General features: G+C 27.0%; 1 protein-coding gene and 1 long non-coding RNA gene across 2 annotated transcripts; one reads left to right on the top strand and one right to left on the bottom strand.

The window, feature by feature from the left end:
- Window positions 1-586: 586 nt before the first annotated feature.
- On the bottom strand, window positions 587-10,204 carry LOC119678630. The gene is made up of 2 exons (XR_005252348.1): window positions 9,637-10,204; window positions 587-738 (listed from the first exon to the last, which is right to left on the bottom strand). It is a non-coding gene; the product is annotated as an uncharacterized LOC119678630 (long non-coding RNA).
- LOC119678629 lies at window positions 7,048-16,094 on the top strand. Its single transcript, XM_038090572.1, has 5 exons — window positions 7,048-7,191; window positions 7,272-7,378; window positions 7,440-9,129; window positions 14,077-14,295; window positions 15,704-16,094. Exons 1-5 carry the CDS (start codon window positions 7,057-7,059, stop codon window positions 16,091-16,093), a joined length of 2,541 nt encoding a protein of 846 aa, XP_037946500.1. The 5' UTR covers window positions 7,048-7,056; the 3' UTR covers window position 16,094.
- The last annotated feature ends 6 nt before the right edge of the window (window positions 16,095-16,100 follow it).

Raw genomic sequence — 16,100 nt, 5'->3', positions numbered from 1 at the left:
TGAGTATCAATTAAAATTACACAAAATCTTGACTGCATACAAAACGAGGAGAAAAAAAAAATAAAATAATTTTATTCAAAATGTCGTGTAATTTTTTTTCTTTTATTTAATTTTGTTTACCTTCTGAATATTTTTACAAAAAAGAAATGCCACGTTTATTAAATACACAACAAAACAAATTGATTGTCTCTTTTCCCCGATTTTTGTTTATTTATGTTAATCTGAATTTACTTATTCATATGTTAATCCGCTGCTGCGCTCTTAATTACATTCGCTTCGAACTCTTATTAAAGTTTCTTTTCTCTTTCAATTAAAAATTTGTACTCAATACCGTTAATTCATTAAATGAATTTTAATAAAAAAAATAAATAAATTAGCAACGAAGATTGATTGTCAGTTGTACAAGAGTTTGTTGCCCGCCTATTCTACACTGCTGTGCTGCTTATTGGACTTGCGGCAACGGAATGAGCCACAAAACGAATATGGCAAACTATTTGTCAAATGTCAGAATTTACTTAAGCCATGTTCTTGTGACGTTATTGTTGGTTGATTCATGATTTGTTTTTGCCTTTGTTGCTTGCTTTCCTTTTTTTTTTTTTGTGTTATTTTTTTTTTTCTTTTTTGGTGTTGTGGAGACGTTTGCAAAATCCTATGCAAGGTTGCATTTTTAGAAATGTAAACTTTATCTGGGAAAAGTAAGCATTTGTGCCTTAAAGCACCCTATAAAAGCGTGTTATACTGAAATATAATTTAAAAAAATTTATTAATTCTGTTAGGTATCAAATAAATTATTATAACAACTTAATTATATTATAAGAAACAAAACAATAAATTATATAATAAATAAGTGTATTTAAAACAATTACATTATTTAATAATTTAATAAATTTATTAATCTATTATTTATTTAAATTAAAAAAAAAATAATATACAGTAATTTAAATAAGGTATAGATTATTAAAATCAATGATAAAAAATAATTAAAACAGATTATTATAATAAATAATTTAATCATTTCAAATATTCTTTGCAATATTATTTAATTTACTGTGTTTTTATAATATACTTTATGAGAGCAAGGATAAAGGATAAAGTATATTATAAAAAAACAGTAAATTAAATAATATTGCAAAAAGTATTTAAAATAATTAAATTATTTATTATAAAATCTGTTTTAATAATATATCATTGATTTTAATAATCTTTAATTTACAAATAATCTTTAATTGGACACAAATTATGTTATAAAAAATAACAGTAAAATAGTTAATATTACAAAGAGTATTAAAATAAGCTATAGTATTTAAAAAAATGCTTACAAAGTGCTTTTATAATAAAATTATTTGTTCTAATAATTTATTTTATTAAGTTGTTATAATTATTTTTAATAATTGAACATATATTTAACATAAAAAACTTTGGTTATAGTAATTTAATATAAGGTTTTTGTGATTAAATTATTTATTATAATTATTTATATTATTAATTTATGATAATTAATTTTTATTATGACCAATTTTTAAAAAGTTTTTGGATAATTACTGGACTGATGTCGTTTATTTAACACATAAAATTATAAATAATTTTTTTTTAAATAAAAAATTACACATTATTAATTTGTGTTAAATTTTTATGTAAATATTTGTATAATATAATACAAATTAAAAGTTACATATATACTCTTATGGAGGCCCTAGAAGAGTTTCCAGAATGAGTTCAGGAAATTTGTAGTAGTAGTATATGCTTTATATACTATATACATTTTTTTATAATGTAAAGTAAACACAACATATATGGAATTTTAATTCATATACATAATAATCTAAAGTAAATTTATTGACGTTTTATTTTGTTGTATATTATTTGTTGTTTATATATATATATTCATGTACTTATTTGTATAATATAATTTGTGTCTGATATAATTTAATTTAATTATTATATTATATCATATAAATAATAACGTAAAATAAATTTATAGTCAATATCAAATTATTTAGAATAAAAAATAAAAGAAATTAATATACATTAAAAATTTATTTATGTGTATTTTATTATATACCATACTTAAATTTATATATAAATTTGTGTTATATTTTATATAAATTATTGTAATAATAATTTTTATTTTATTATACTAAATTTTATATTATTGTGTACTTTTATTATAATATAATTTTATATTGTATTGTAATAATATATTATATTATAATATTATTATTAATATTATATATATATAATATTTTCTTATATTAGATATATTTAAAAATTATCTAATTTTAAACTCAATATAACTTAATATAACCTTTAAAATTTAAAAAATTATTTTAAATCAAGCAACACGTAAATATAATATTTAAAAAAAAATGAATAAAGAACACTCATCTAATATATAAATCACTTAACTATCAAACTGCAAATCAACCCTTCCACTGCAGTAACTTAAATTTAAGTATAAAAGCAAGAAAGAACGGATTTCTGTTGTATTTCGTGATGAAAAGCAAAACATTTTAAATTAAACAATATTTGGAACGATCTTAACAGCACGTAATTAAAAACAAACAAGACGCATGCTTGAAAGAAAAACACCTAACAAAACGACACATTGCGACTGCTTTGATAATATAAACAAAAAATATTTAATTGGTGATTCTATGAGATACCCTACACTCTATTAATTTTATCAAGTTAACCTTTTCTGTATATATGAAAGAAAATGCTGATTGATTAGTATTTTATGTATTATTGTCATTATAAGATTTTATTATTCATTTATTTCACTAAATTTATATCTACATTATATTTTATGTTATGATATACATTATATTGTGACCGAAAAGTTTCCGGAAAATTTTAAATAAAACGCAAAATTCTTAATCTTCATCAATATTTATTTTATCTCCTTCAAAATATGCTCCATTAGAAAGCGATACACAAATTGCCAACGTTTCTTTCCAATCATCCAAACATTTTTTATAGGCGCTTTCCGGTATGGCTTTGAGTTCCCTCTGCGAATTCTGTTTTACGTCTTCTATGGATTCAAAACGCGTTCCTCTGAGTGGTAATTTGAGGTTGGGAAACAGGAAAAAGTCACACGGTGCAAGATCAGGTGAATACGGTGGCTGTTCGATGGTATTTATTGAATGTTTGGCCTTAAAATCGTTGATAATGTTGAACAAATTGAGGTGAATCGGAACAAGCCGGGCGTTGACACGTCGCATACACAAATTGTCCACCAAAATCAAACGAGCCATCTCACGACCGATGCCTAGCTCTCGTGCTATCTCTCTAACACTCACATGAGGATTTTTGAACACGATTTCCTTTGCCTTTTCAATGTTTTCGTCGGTGGTAGAGGTCGAAGGTCGTCCAGAACGCGGCATGTCTTCGACGGTCGTACGACAGTCCTGAAAGGCTTTGTACCACTCATAAACTTGAGTTTTCGATAAAACTGATTCCCCATAAGCCTTTTGTAGCATTCGCAACGATTCTGCACACGAAATTTCGTTCGAAAAACAAAATTTGATGCAAACTCTTTGTTCAATATTTTTTTCCATTGTTTTTTTCGCAACGCACTACTGAGGTGAACTGGTTTCAACAGCTGCCGTAAACGAACTGTCCGACAGATTGCGCGCTCATTTTTTGGCATAGTAATTAGGACAGTCGTGCCAACTACATAAAACTTAAAATATCGAAAAATATACAGCGCGCGAATTTTAAATGAGAATTTCCGAAAGCTTTTCGGTCACAATGTATGTATCATATTAAACAATTATATATATTATATTATTATCATATATATTGTATATATATATAAAAGTTTTTTCATAACCAAAAGGGTTAAAGATCTGCAGAATATAGTACATCCAAATACATTAAAAATTCTCATATTTAATCTCTTATATTTCTTTCCATCTATTTGATCAGTAACTATATTAAGTTTAAATGGGTTAACAAAATCCAATCATAAGAAAAAGTATTTAATCGCATCGGTAATACCTCAGTGATGATGCGTCTAAACACTACTGAAGTGAAATTAGGATATCTAGATACAGATCAACATAAAAGATGCTTTTGTAGCACCTTACATTTTAGAAGCGTTAATTCTATTGATTTGATTAACTAAATAAATGCTTAAAAAATTCCAAATTAAAAAAGGAATAACAATTTTGATGGACTAATTCAATTTGAATGAAAAGTTAGATCACCACGAAACTTCGCTAGCTTATCTGAACGTCAAAAGTGGTTGGACGAAGCATCGTCGAAATATTTCCTATGTAATTTAATAAGTCTTTTATGATCAAACTTTGTTATTTTGATTTATACTTTGTTGCATTGATGGTAAAGTTAAAAAATTGATGATTACTGATTGATCGAAACTATAAAAAAAATTTTTGATTTACGCAAATATTTATATGACCAACTGTAGTGTCAACAGTAATTATGAACTTGTCACAAAAAACAAATATTATCAAATGTCATTCTTATCACTTTGAATTAAATGTCTAGCATCGTTTTACATGCAGTATACTCCCCCATTTTAATCACAAACAATTTGTAGATTAACTAACTTATCTTTTTCATAGTTTTGTCTAGGAAATTATAGTGCTAGGGTGTAAAATTAATTAAGGACATATATATTTAAATTAAAACTAATTATAACTTTCTACACCTGAGAAAGCAATAGTACTTCTTTTTAGGGCCCTAATCTATATTAATCTAAACAACAAACAGGAAGAAAAATTAAAGGAATTTAATTATTAATTTTTTTTACCGAAAGTGACGTGTCCTATGAAGAAAAGAAACTATTTAAAAGTTAAAAGGGTTCAAATAGTAATTAAAAGACAACAACAGAAATTTTAGTTAATTTATGGAAGTTTGGCTAACCATACAACGCTATTTCGAGTATTGCTAAGTTTTCATCATCAGTGATCTTAGGAAATATTCGAATTTTTTTTATTAGTTTATAGTCCGTATATAATTTGTTTGAACTGCAAGTGCCAGGCTTAGAACTCATGCCTGTCAAATTAGAAGCGATGACTAATCGTGAAGATATTTAATTCTAGAAAATAAATACAATTTGAGCAAATAAAATAAATATTTATTTAATAAATATTTTATATTAATAAAATATATTTTATATCTATAACAAAAAATTGTTTTGAATAGTTGACCATTAGATTAGATTAAGAAAGAATTACTTTAAAAAATTATCTAACTTCAATATCTGTCAATTGACCCTTAAAACCTTAAACTGTGATGCCCTAGGTAAAACTAAAGCCAAACATACCATACTACAAACCGGAAAGGTACACAAACGTGAATCTTAGAAACTGTATTAACTCCTTCAAAAAAATTGCATTGGCAGAAATATATTATTATGTTGACGATATCGGTCGAATATGAATTTGCCAAAATGGCTTATCAAATTAACAATAGGGAGGTACTGTCTTAATGCGTGGAGCAGTGGCCGATCCGTTTACATCAACGCGGCGGTAAGGGATACATGCAATGATAAAGTTTATACACCTGTGTTCATATGTAAGCTTTCTATGCTTGATTGAGTTGTTGAATGCAAATCTCAGCACTGAACAGTATGCCGGTGATACACAGAAGGCTTGTAATTACGGTTATGGACCTATGATGGCGACGGATCTGCAGTCTGCTAAGCTTAATTAGAGACTGAAGTTCTGGATAGCAAATTAGGATTAAACCAAACCATGCAGATTAATACTAACAATAGTCAACATAATTTTTATCAATGTGTTAAAACAGCTTGAATACAGTGTTAACTTAGTAACCACGGATGGAGCTGTCATTGTTGACATTTACAATTGGTTTAATAGGTTAACCAGCGAAAATCAATATTTCTATACGTGTGTTAAAACGCTTAATATATAGATCGGATAACACATTTGAATATCTGCATTAATAATATTTAATTACTTTTTAGTTGGTTATTTGATTGTACTTATTGTATAGTATTGTACTACATGAATAGTTCTTAGAAGGATTCAATCTTTGTTTAGCTATAAATATTTATAATTTAAAAAAAAAAAGATTTCGTAAATAGGTTATATAAGATTTAATATAAATATATAATAAAAGATGACACTGAAACCAACTTTTCTGTTCGCTTAAAGAACGGTCTATTGAAGAGAATATACTTTATATGAAACATAGTCCAATTTCAACAATATTCATACTAGTCAGTTGCTTCAACTACAGTGTAAATGTGACATCGGTGCAGACAGGTCGCTGTGTATTTGAAAAGCATATATTAAGACTTAATCCACTCACGAATTTTGTCGGGGCTGTGACTCTGCGGATATGGAGAAAACTATAGTCCATTTTGTGTGTCAAAGCCATTAAAAAAAAAATTTTTAAATCCTAAAGGTCCGTTTTTTTGCTAACCTGACAGAGTTGTAATCCTTTAAAATTACGAATATAGTCAAATTCATAGACATGTCATATTGTTTTTCTTCTACTACAATGAGGGAGTCACGTATACTCAAAGATACACCGTTCATATGCTAGATATTTGCAATTTTTTCCTTTAAGATGGTTTTTTAAGTTTGGTATATGGATGATGTCTCAACCGTGGTAATCAGAACGGGCTATTATTTGCGCTTAACCCATTAGTGTCCAACTTTAGTTATCACTTAGTTTCGCTATTAATTGCGTTTTAACAGTGAAACGAGAGAGAAATATGCATTAAAATATTTAACCATACAACTTTAGAAAATTTACTACGCCTAAAACACATTATTATCAACTTTTTTGTAAACTTCCTTAAAGAGCATAGTTATACACTTCTTAAGAGTAGTTTGATTATTGCAGTTTTACAACGAAATTGCTTGCATTAATGAGTTAGGTGAGCTTTTTGTGCATAACGCTGCCACTTCAACCTAACCTAAAGTATATAAAACATGGGGCCTAACAACATTGCAGAACGTTCAATATAACTTTAACTGTACTAGTATTATTAATAAAAGCTAATTATTGTTATAAATTTAACAAATTAATTTCTATTTTTCATTTCAGCGTATCAAATCTATGCAACCTGACTCGGAAATACATAAACGTTTACGTGCTGTAACATCAAAAGACTCTACCCCGAGAAGAAATTCTCCAAAAAATCTTAAGAAGACCCCAAGTGCGATTAGTACACCGACAACAACAAAGAAACAGGTTTATAAATTTATTTAAAACATAATTCACATGCATTTATAAAATAATTTTTTATTAAAATTAAAATTATTTTCGCTTAGACTGATTTAACAAGATTCCTATCGAAATTCGACAACAAAACACCAAACAATGTTGTCTTAACCACTGATGTGTCTCAAGATTTACCAAACTCTAAACTTGTAGATAAGTAAGTAAGAAATAGATATTTTGTAAAAATCAAGTACGATATTCCAAAAAATAAATTTTAGATTCTCCGAGTTAATTAGCTATTCAAGTGAGGAGGGATTCCTTAGACGCAAAGAATTAGATGTCTTGAAATCAGTCACACATGAAGAAGCGATAAAAGATACTATATCGCATCTTGAAACGGCGGAAGAAAACGAAAATGTATTAACTACAAACATATCTAGTGCAGTGAAACGTACTTATATACAAGAAGATTCCAATTTGGTGGATAATGTAAAACAATTTTCATCCCAATATAATAATCTTAATATAAGCAGAACACCTAGGCGAAGTGCAATTATGGCTTTACAAAATATTAGTCTTATGTCTTTAGAGCAAAGTATATCTTCAACAAGTCGTGGTAATAACCGAACAAAAATTATTGCGAAAGAAATGGATATTTCTGCTATGCAAGAAGAGAATACGCCAAAAAGTCAAAAGAAAGTAAAAAGACGTACATCATGCACAGCAAAAGACCTTGATATTTCGGTGGCAAGTCCAAAAATAAAAAAACGGCGTACATTATATACACCGAGACTTACAAGTATTGAAAGTGAGCAAGTAGATACAACTAATATTGATCTCATGACCTCAACACCTACTCAAGACAAAAATAAGGAATCTTCGAAAAGCTCACAAAGTGACTCTACACCGCAAACATCGAAAACATTAGTGAAAAGGATGTTAACACCTTTTGCAAGTTCGACACTAATCTTTCAGAGTTCACAAAGTGATTTTTCGGAGCCAATGTCAACAGTTGAAAATGTTGGAACACTAACTAGAAATGAATCGCATACATCATTTCTAAGTACGAAAAGTGAAGTTTCAAATGATCATTTGGACACAACCATAAGCGATGAACTAAAAACGCCTGTGCAAGAAAAATTCAATAATACAAACGGAAATTTATTGATTGATGAACATGCCAATGTTTTTAGCTCGTCGCGCCAACCAGGAAACCGCCTTAGTGTTAATAAAACACTCATGGACATCGTTTCACAACGTGTACAAAATATTAACAAATCTGCCAGGCGATCATTACTACCACCGACAATACATAGTGAATTAGAAATGCATCGCAAATTCTTGAATTCTGAAATGCTTTCACAATGTACACCAAAAGAACCACTTACTGTTACAGTTAAAACTACCACATTAAATTGTGATAGCTGTGATATACCTTCAGAAGTATACAGTACAGAACAAGTGCTGCAAGAAGATAGAAATGCTACTGCTACACCACCAGTTGCAATTAAGAAACGTAAACTCTTTATGCCAAACGAAAGTCCATTGCCACAAAGCAATGATAATAAACATACATCCAATATCAATACAAATAAACGTCGAAAAACTATTTTGCCAACTGTTCAAAAGCAACCATCGCCCTCAGCAGCACCACCTTCATCACCACCACCAAGACCGCCACCAATTTCTGTGATCACTCCATTGACAACATTTGCCAACAATAAAATGACAGACTCAAAAAATGCCAATTCCGCTGATGCCAATCAAGATGATATATTTCTAAATAAAAAAGCTGCGGAAAGCTTTTCAAAAGCACTGGAGATAAAAGCTCAAAACGCAAAAAGTGATAAACAAAAAACCATAAACATTTATAAAAAAGCAAAATTAAGCTCAGTAAGGGGCAAAAAAAAAGCTTCGCATATCGTTTGCACTAATATGCACAGTAAAGAGGTCGAATCAACTCGAGAGGTTGGTACAGAATGTTAAATACATTAAGACGTCCTGCTTATAATTTTCATTTAAATTAATATTAGTAATAGATCCATACCTCTTATATATATATATGTATATATATATATACATATTAAGTAATTTTATTATTAGTATTTTGTAGTATTAGTTTTGCAATATGAAATTATTATTTTTCGAAAAATTTGTTAATTGGCATATTATGGATTTTCAATTATTTTTCTTTTCTTTTGTATTATATATTTGAATTATAGTATCTTTAAAAATTATTTTTATTTAAAAAAAAACTTAATATAAAGACTATATGCATATTTGTTATTGCATAATTAGTATAGTTATATCAACGATAACTAAATCATATAAAAGTCCAAAACAGTACAAAATCATTAAGAAAAAAAAAAAATACCTGAGTATCTGAAAGTGTCAAATTTTTAACAGCTTTCGCAAGAAAAAAACTTTTCTATATAAATTGTTATAGTTGTTATATTTGTTTAAAGGTATACTTACTTACTGCTGTCCTTCTCTCCTAAGTGGAGCATAGGGCCTCGCTTAAAAGTATAGGTATATAAAGATGTCCGTCACAAAGCTTTTACTCATGAAGTACTAAAAATACATATACCGCTTTTAAAATGCATATAAACTCTAATTGGGGGAAGCTCACTCACAAGCGTCAATAGCAGCGGTATTAAACAATATTAAGCAAAAAATACTAATTAAGAATGCTGATGTGGCTCTTGTCAGAAAGCTTTGATCCATAAGATGTATATATAATTTAGAAATAGTGAGCATAGTTTTAGCAATTTTTGAGTAAACATCATGACGACCAGCGCCAATATGTTTCTACCTTTGGACACAAAATAAAGTTTCTTTATTATATTGGTTACAGTTTTTATGGTCAGAAAAAAATGAGTAATCAAATACGCAATATCCCTTTCTAGTTACAATATGTGAGAGAAAGCTCTTTTGTACAAGAAAAAGCTTTTAAAAAGTTTTTAAAAATTTTTATGCTTATACATATCTGATTTAGTTATCTCTAGTTATATTATAATAAATAAAAAAAAATTCCACAACTTCATTAATTTATAAAAAAATTCACAATTTCTTGTAATACATGAAAGCAGATTATGTTCAAAAATTAAAAAAAATTGAATTTCAACACATCAATGTTAAATATTTAATTATAAAATATATATATATAAGCACAATAAGCAGCTCAGGGTTGATATATTTTATTAGTTGAATATCTTAATTGCTTCCCAATTAATTGTAATTAACACAATATGTGCTTCTGTGAAGCAAAAGCTAAGAGCACAATATTTCAATTATATTTTAAAGAAGATATATGCAATTATTTGTTTAAATGAATTATTTATGTAAAAATTAGTTTAATACACAAAATGAAGAGAAAACACACAATTTACTTTTATGAATTATATATATCTTTTTCTTCTTGATGAATTATTATATATTAATTTAGTATATTTGTATTATTATTGTAATTATTCTTTTATTTTCAATATTATAATTTTTTTCAATATAATAATTTTTTTTTTAATATAATAATTATTGTTTTTTATTTTAATATTTTTTTATTTCAATTTTATTTATTTTTTTTCAATTAATTTTATTTTTTTTTAACTATTTTCGTTTAGTAAACTTTTTGTTTAATTAGTATTTTTTTTTAATATTTATTTTATTTTTTTAAAAATTTATAATTTTATTTTTTAATGTTACAGTTTTTATTTTTATATAAATATTTGTTTTATCATTCTTTCATGTATATTTCATACTTTCAATTTATTTAAAACCTAGTTGTTAAATTTTAAAATTATATTAAATTTAGAAATTTACTTTTCAAAACTAGTAATTATAATTGTATATGTAATATTAATTTTATATTAATTAAATTAATTGTTGTAAAAAAAATATCTATTGTTATATATGTAATATTTGATCAAAAACTAAATCTTAATTGTTAATTTCGAAACATTAATATTAATGAATTATAAAATGTATACTTTATTCTAAAAAAAAGACAATATTCGATTTCATTCAATAGTTAGCAATGACAATAATATTGAGACAAAATTGAACACATTTTTTTTTGAACTAATATTGTTGTAATTTTTATATTCAATGAAAAAAGTCTTTATTTATAATTGAAGACGATTTATAGTGGATAAATTAACTACAATCATTTTATTTTTTAGTTTATAAATAACAAAAAAGCAATAATTACTTTTATAAAAAATTATCAATAACTTAAATTACAATTCCAATAAAAATTATAGTTGAAATCATTGATATAGCTGTAATTTATGCGTTTGTACTAAAAATATCGAATAAGTGCATTGTTATTAAGCAAAGCAGCAAACGATAAAATTGTAAATTCATTAAATAGGTGATTTAACACATCTGTATTCCATATTTAACAAATTTCAATGCCTGACACTTGCAGTCTAATATATACAAATATATTAAAGTGTCTGAACAACAGATATCCTCTGATGCTGCGGTTTAATACTACATTAGTTAAAAGAAACCCTAATAAGTAGAAACAGGTCCCAGTCAAGCGATAATAGCTATTAATAGATGATTCCCTTACAATACCACCAAACAACAAATATCATACATTGTAAATCAGTGTTTCACCATTATTTGTAAAAGTCAATTTTTGACCATAAAAAATCCACTTTTTATCATTCTTAAAAAATGAATAGATTTCATTACATATTAAAAGCGATCCATACATACAAATTCGGCCCATTACTTTATTTTACACTCTTCATGAAACAGCTGAATAACGAGCTTTGTTTTTGTAATCAACTGTATAAAAATACTTTAAATCAATATTGAGTTTCAATTTCTTAATGATGTCGTGACTTTTCCCGGTTTTATTTATCAACTTTTTCTATGATAAATCGACTAAAATTAATAAACAGTATCTGTAGATTCTATGAAATGCTAAGTGAAACATCTACCCAACATATCCACTAACTGCATATAGCTTTATTAAAACTTGGGGCCAGATAAGCTTAAATTATAAATAGGTAAAAGCATTTCTTATAGTTAAAACTCACATTATGTGGTACCCATTACCCTGTGGAACTTACAAAGAGATACAAAGAGATAAAAAAAGAAATTAAAATATTGTTATAATATTAACGTTTGTATAACATTTTAGTAGCCATTCAGATCCTGTGCTTTTTGTTTACATTGGAAAGTGAACGGAGATTTGTCATCTATACAGACGATTAATTTCGGAACGTAGACATCGTCGTTCTTGAAAACAATGACTTATTTTTCGTTGATATAGTTAATATATATTTTTTCTACTAATCAGTATTGTGATTAATCTTTTTAATCATTACTCTTTCTTGGGGGTTAATAAACTCGTTAAAAATAAGATCAAATTAAGACCATACCCAAAAGTAATTGCCTCATATAGTACATAAAGGTACTTGATAAATAATATTAGTCTTAAATACAGCCTTATATAGTGGAATCTTCTTTTTTTTTTTTGTTATAATTCGATTCGATTAGTTAATAAATATGTGTTATCTTTTGGTTATTATTAATTATAATGAAATATGGTTTAATAGAACAAATATTTTTACCTCTGTGAAATAGTAAATTTTAATGATATTACAATGATATAACCTTTAGTTTTTAAGATAATTATATATTAGGATTAGAATAATAGTATTTTATATATTACTATATAGTACTAATATACTATTATAGTATTTGAAAGAGCATATATCCTACCTCGTGGAATCATAAATTTTATTGTTACTTTAAAATGTGAATAAAATTAATTTTAATGATAACAAAAAATATATTTAATTTATATTTTAACATAAAAGCTATAAAAGTTAATAAAAAAGTCTTCTTAAATATTCAAAAGAAAAATTTTCATCTAAACTATTAATCTGCCAGAATAAGAGTTAACTTACAGATCAAGAACAAATAACGACATTAACAACTTATAATAAAACAAAAATATATAGTAAGCTTCATGAAAGCAGAGGGACTTCAATGGGGCGCTCATATTGTAAGAATGGGTTTGGAAAGAAATCCAAAAAATATTTTTAATGTTAGACCTATGATAATGAGACATTTTGCGTTGCAATATTTACAACGGTACCAATTACATGAATAAATATAGATTTTATTAATATTAATTAATGTTTATTAATTAATTCTTATCCTGATGTTGACTCTCAAAGAGTCCAAATATAGAATATATTAAAAAAAAGATTTCATTTAAAAAAGAGGATCTGTAACCGGTTATAAAATATATAAAAAAACATTATTAAAAAAACAAGGTCGAGAAACAAATTCCAAATTTAATTGTTTAAAATTATAAATAATATACATATATATAAAAGATTTGATGCAACAGTACTAAGAATTTTATTTATTAAAATATTAAGTAATTAATTATGATATTAAAGAAGTTGTGAGGTTCTAATAAAAACAACAAACCTCTGAAATTAAATATTAATATTTAATTACCACGTCCACATTAATATATGATTTAAATACCATAAATACAATTTTTATACCATTCCAATAAAAGTACACCTACATCGCATGCCATCCACACAGAGTTCGCTCTACTCCTCCATACAATAAATCTATATATCACATTAATGTCTATTAAATATCTTTAAAGTAATTAATTCACATAAATGTGATTTGCATGTTTTTTATGATTCATAGACAATTTGCATGTTCCATAAAACTTTTTCCAAAAACAAGAACACAAAAAAAAACTCACTGCCAAACTTCGATTAAATTTGAATAATTTTCGGTTACTGGCACCAAACAGTAACAGTTGAAGTTTTATTACACTAAACCACAATAAAAATCTTCTTAAACATATTTGTAAATATACACATAATATACACATATTATATTATATATAATTACTTTAATTTTTAGGCTATCAAGAAACTTGGATGCTTTCAATTGGAGAAGCGAGTTACAAATGAGACTACACACATTATAACGACAGACCCGAAACGTACATTGAATCTGTTGCGTGGATTGGTGCGTGGCCTTTGGATACTGAAATATGATTGGATAAATGAATCATTAAATGCTGGTAAATGGCTGTACGAGGAACCATTTGAAATACACGAATTTTCAAGAGCTATTAAGGTACTTTTTTAACTAAATACTTCTAACTTCAGTAGATTGTACAATACCGACACATTATAAAACTTGTAACCTATTATAAAATACAATAGTGAAAGGACTCCTAGTCCAAACACTCCCAGCGTGCCTATGCGGATATAGTGCCAAACAGCACTTTTATTCCGTTTTTTGTCTGATTTCTGCTGAAGTACCACTGGGGTCGTTAAAATATCTGTAGTAGTATTATTTTATACTATTGTTGTTTTTAGGTTTATATAATAAGATTTTATAAGTGGGCAAAAGATATCTTCTTTCCTAAGAAGTTTATTTCAGCAAATATGTAGTTTCATACCTTTATTCTATATATATTATTGCATGTGTTCTATTCTCTGTGAATGTCATTATTTCTGACATCATACACCTGATATTGATACGTCTAAAAGTAATTAATGTTGTGTGTAATGAATTTTCAAACGCGTATATATACATAGATCAGTACTTTATATTTAGTGCTCAGTTTACTATGTAAGAAAACTGACGCGAAGGTCACGTTACGTTATATAATATATACTTTTCACTTATATGCTCCTTCCATTTCAGTTTTTTGTTTAACGTTAGACCTAGATAATTTACTTTGTCTTCCCATTCCATAGACTTGTCATTGGCAATTAGTCTTTTTGAAATGTTTGATTTCTTTTCTTGATGATAAAGACTGCTTTTGCCTTCTTAGCATTCGACTAACGGGGCGAATGCTAAGCATTTCTTAGCATTCTTACTGGTTTTAATAATATTCCAAACAAGATTTTAAAGATCCCGTAGGTAAATATTACCCAGCAGATTCGCCATTGGTTGATTTATAATACAACTGTATTAAGGGTAGTAAACCACAAAGGGCAATAATCGTTTTCGAGTGTATGTATTGATGAAAACATAGATATACGACTTTTAAACCTAAACTTAGGAGTATAAAAGCTTAGGCAAAGTATTAACGCAAATAATTTTCTTTGTTACACATATTTTTCTATATCATACGAGTATCATTAAAAAAAATCATTAACTTAGATGGACCAAAACGAAGTTTCGTAAAAAGCCCACCCAACCATAAATCACCTTTATTTTCAAACAATGATTGACTTAGATTGACCAAAATAAACTTCAATAAAAATCCCACCCATCCATAAATCACTCTTATTCTCAAACAATCCCCTCCCCTTTCAATATTATTATTAATTATTTTTATTTTACTATTTCTTTTTTTAAATTGATCCAAATTTTACTAATCCGAAAGGAGAACTGTATTTAATTGGCATGGGTACGTACTTGTATACAGCCAATTTAGTACTACCTAAAATATAGGCATATTTAGACATATGTATTATATGACTTACACATATATAACCTATTTAAACGAGTGTATATTATATATTTTCAGATCTGTCGTGCAGAACGACAAGCATTTGGTAAAAAGTATAGAAGCGAACTGTTTTCAGAACTGGAACCATTTTTTGTGTCATCGGAATGTCATAATATATCTAAAGATGATTTGGAAGAGTTAATTGAGTTAGGAGGCGGCAGAGTCGTCCAACATCGAAAGCAAGCAAAATACATTGTGTGCGACAAGAAGAGCAACAAAGAAAATAAAATTCACGTGACATATTTTTGGGTGTTGGACAGTTTGACTCAAATGGAATTACGTAGAATACACCCCTATTCACCGAAGGGTTGTGAACTGGAATTAGTAGCCCCTCAAGAAATGCCAAAATCATATGATGATAGTAAAAGCGTTCACTATAACCCCAATATCAATCCAAGGAATGTTTAATATAAAT

This window comes from Teleopsis dalmanni, chromosome 2 (assembly GCF_002237135.1).
Source record: "Teleopsis dalmanni isolate 2A chromosome 2, ASM223713v2, whole genome shotgun sequence".
Taxonomy (NCBI): Eukaryota; Metazoa; Arthropoda; class Insecta; order Diptera; family Diopsidae; genus Teleopsis; species Teleopsis dalmanni.
This window is presented reverse-complemented; position numbering and strand designations above follow the sequence as displayed.

Bases quoted from the DNA above. Each gene is read 5' to 3' on its own strand.
- LOC119678629 (XM_038090572.1), top strand. From the start codon at position 7,057: ATGCAACCTGACTCGGAAATACATAAACGTTTACGTGCTGTAACATCA. The intron at 7,192-7,271 runs GTTTATAAATTT...ATTTTCGCTTAG, and splicing joins CGACAACAACAAAGAAACAG to ACTGATTTAACAAGATTCCT. The intron at 14,296-15,703 runs GTACTTTTTTAA...ATATATTTTCAG, and splicing joins AATTTTCAAGAGCTATTAAG to ATCTGTCGTGCAGAACGACA.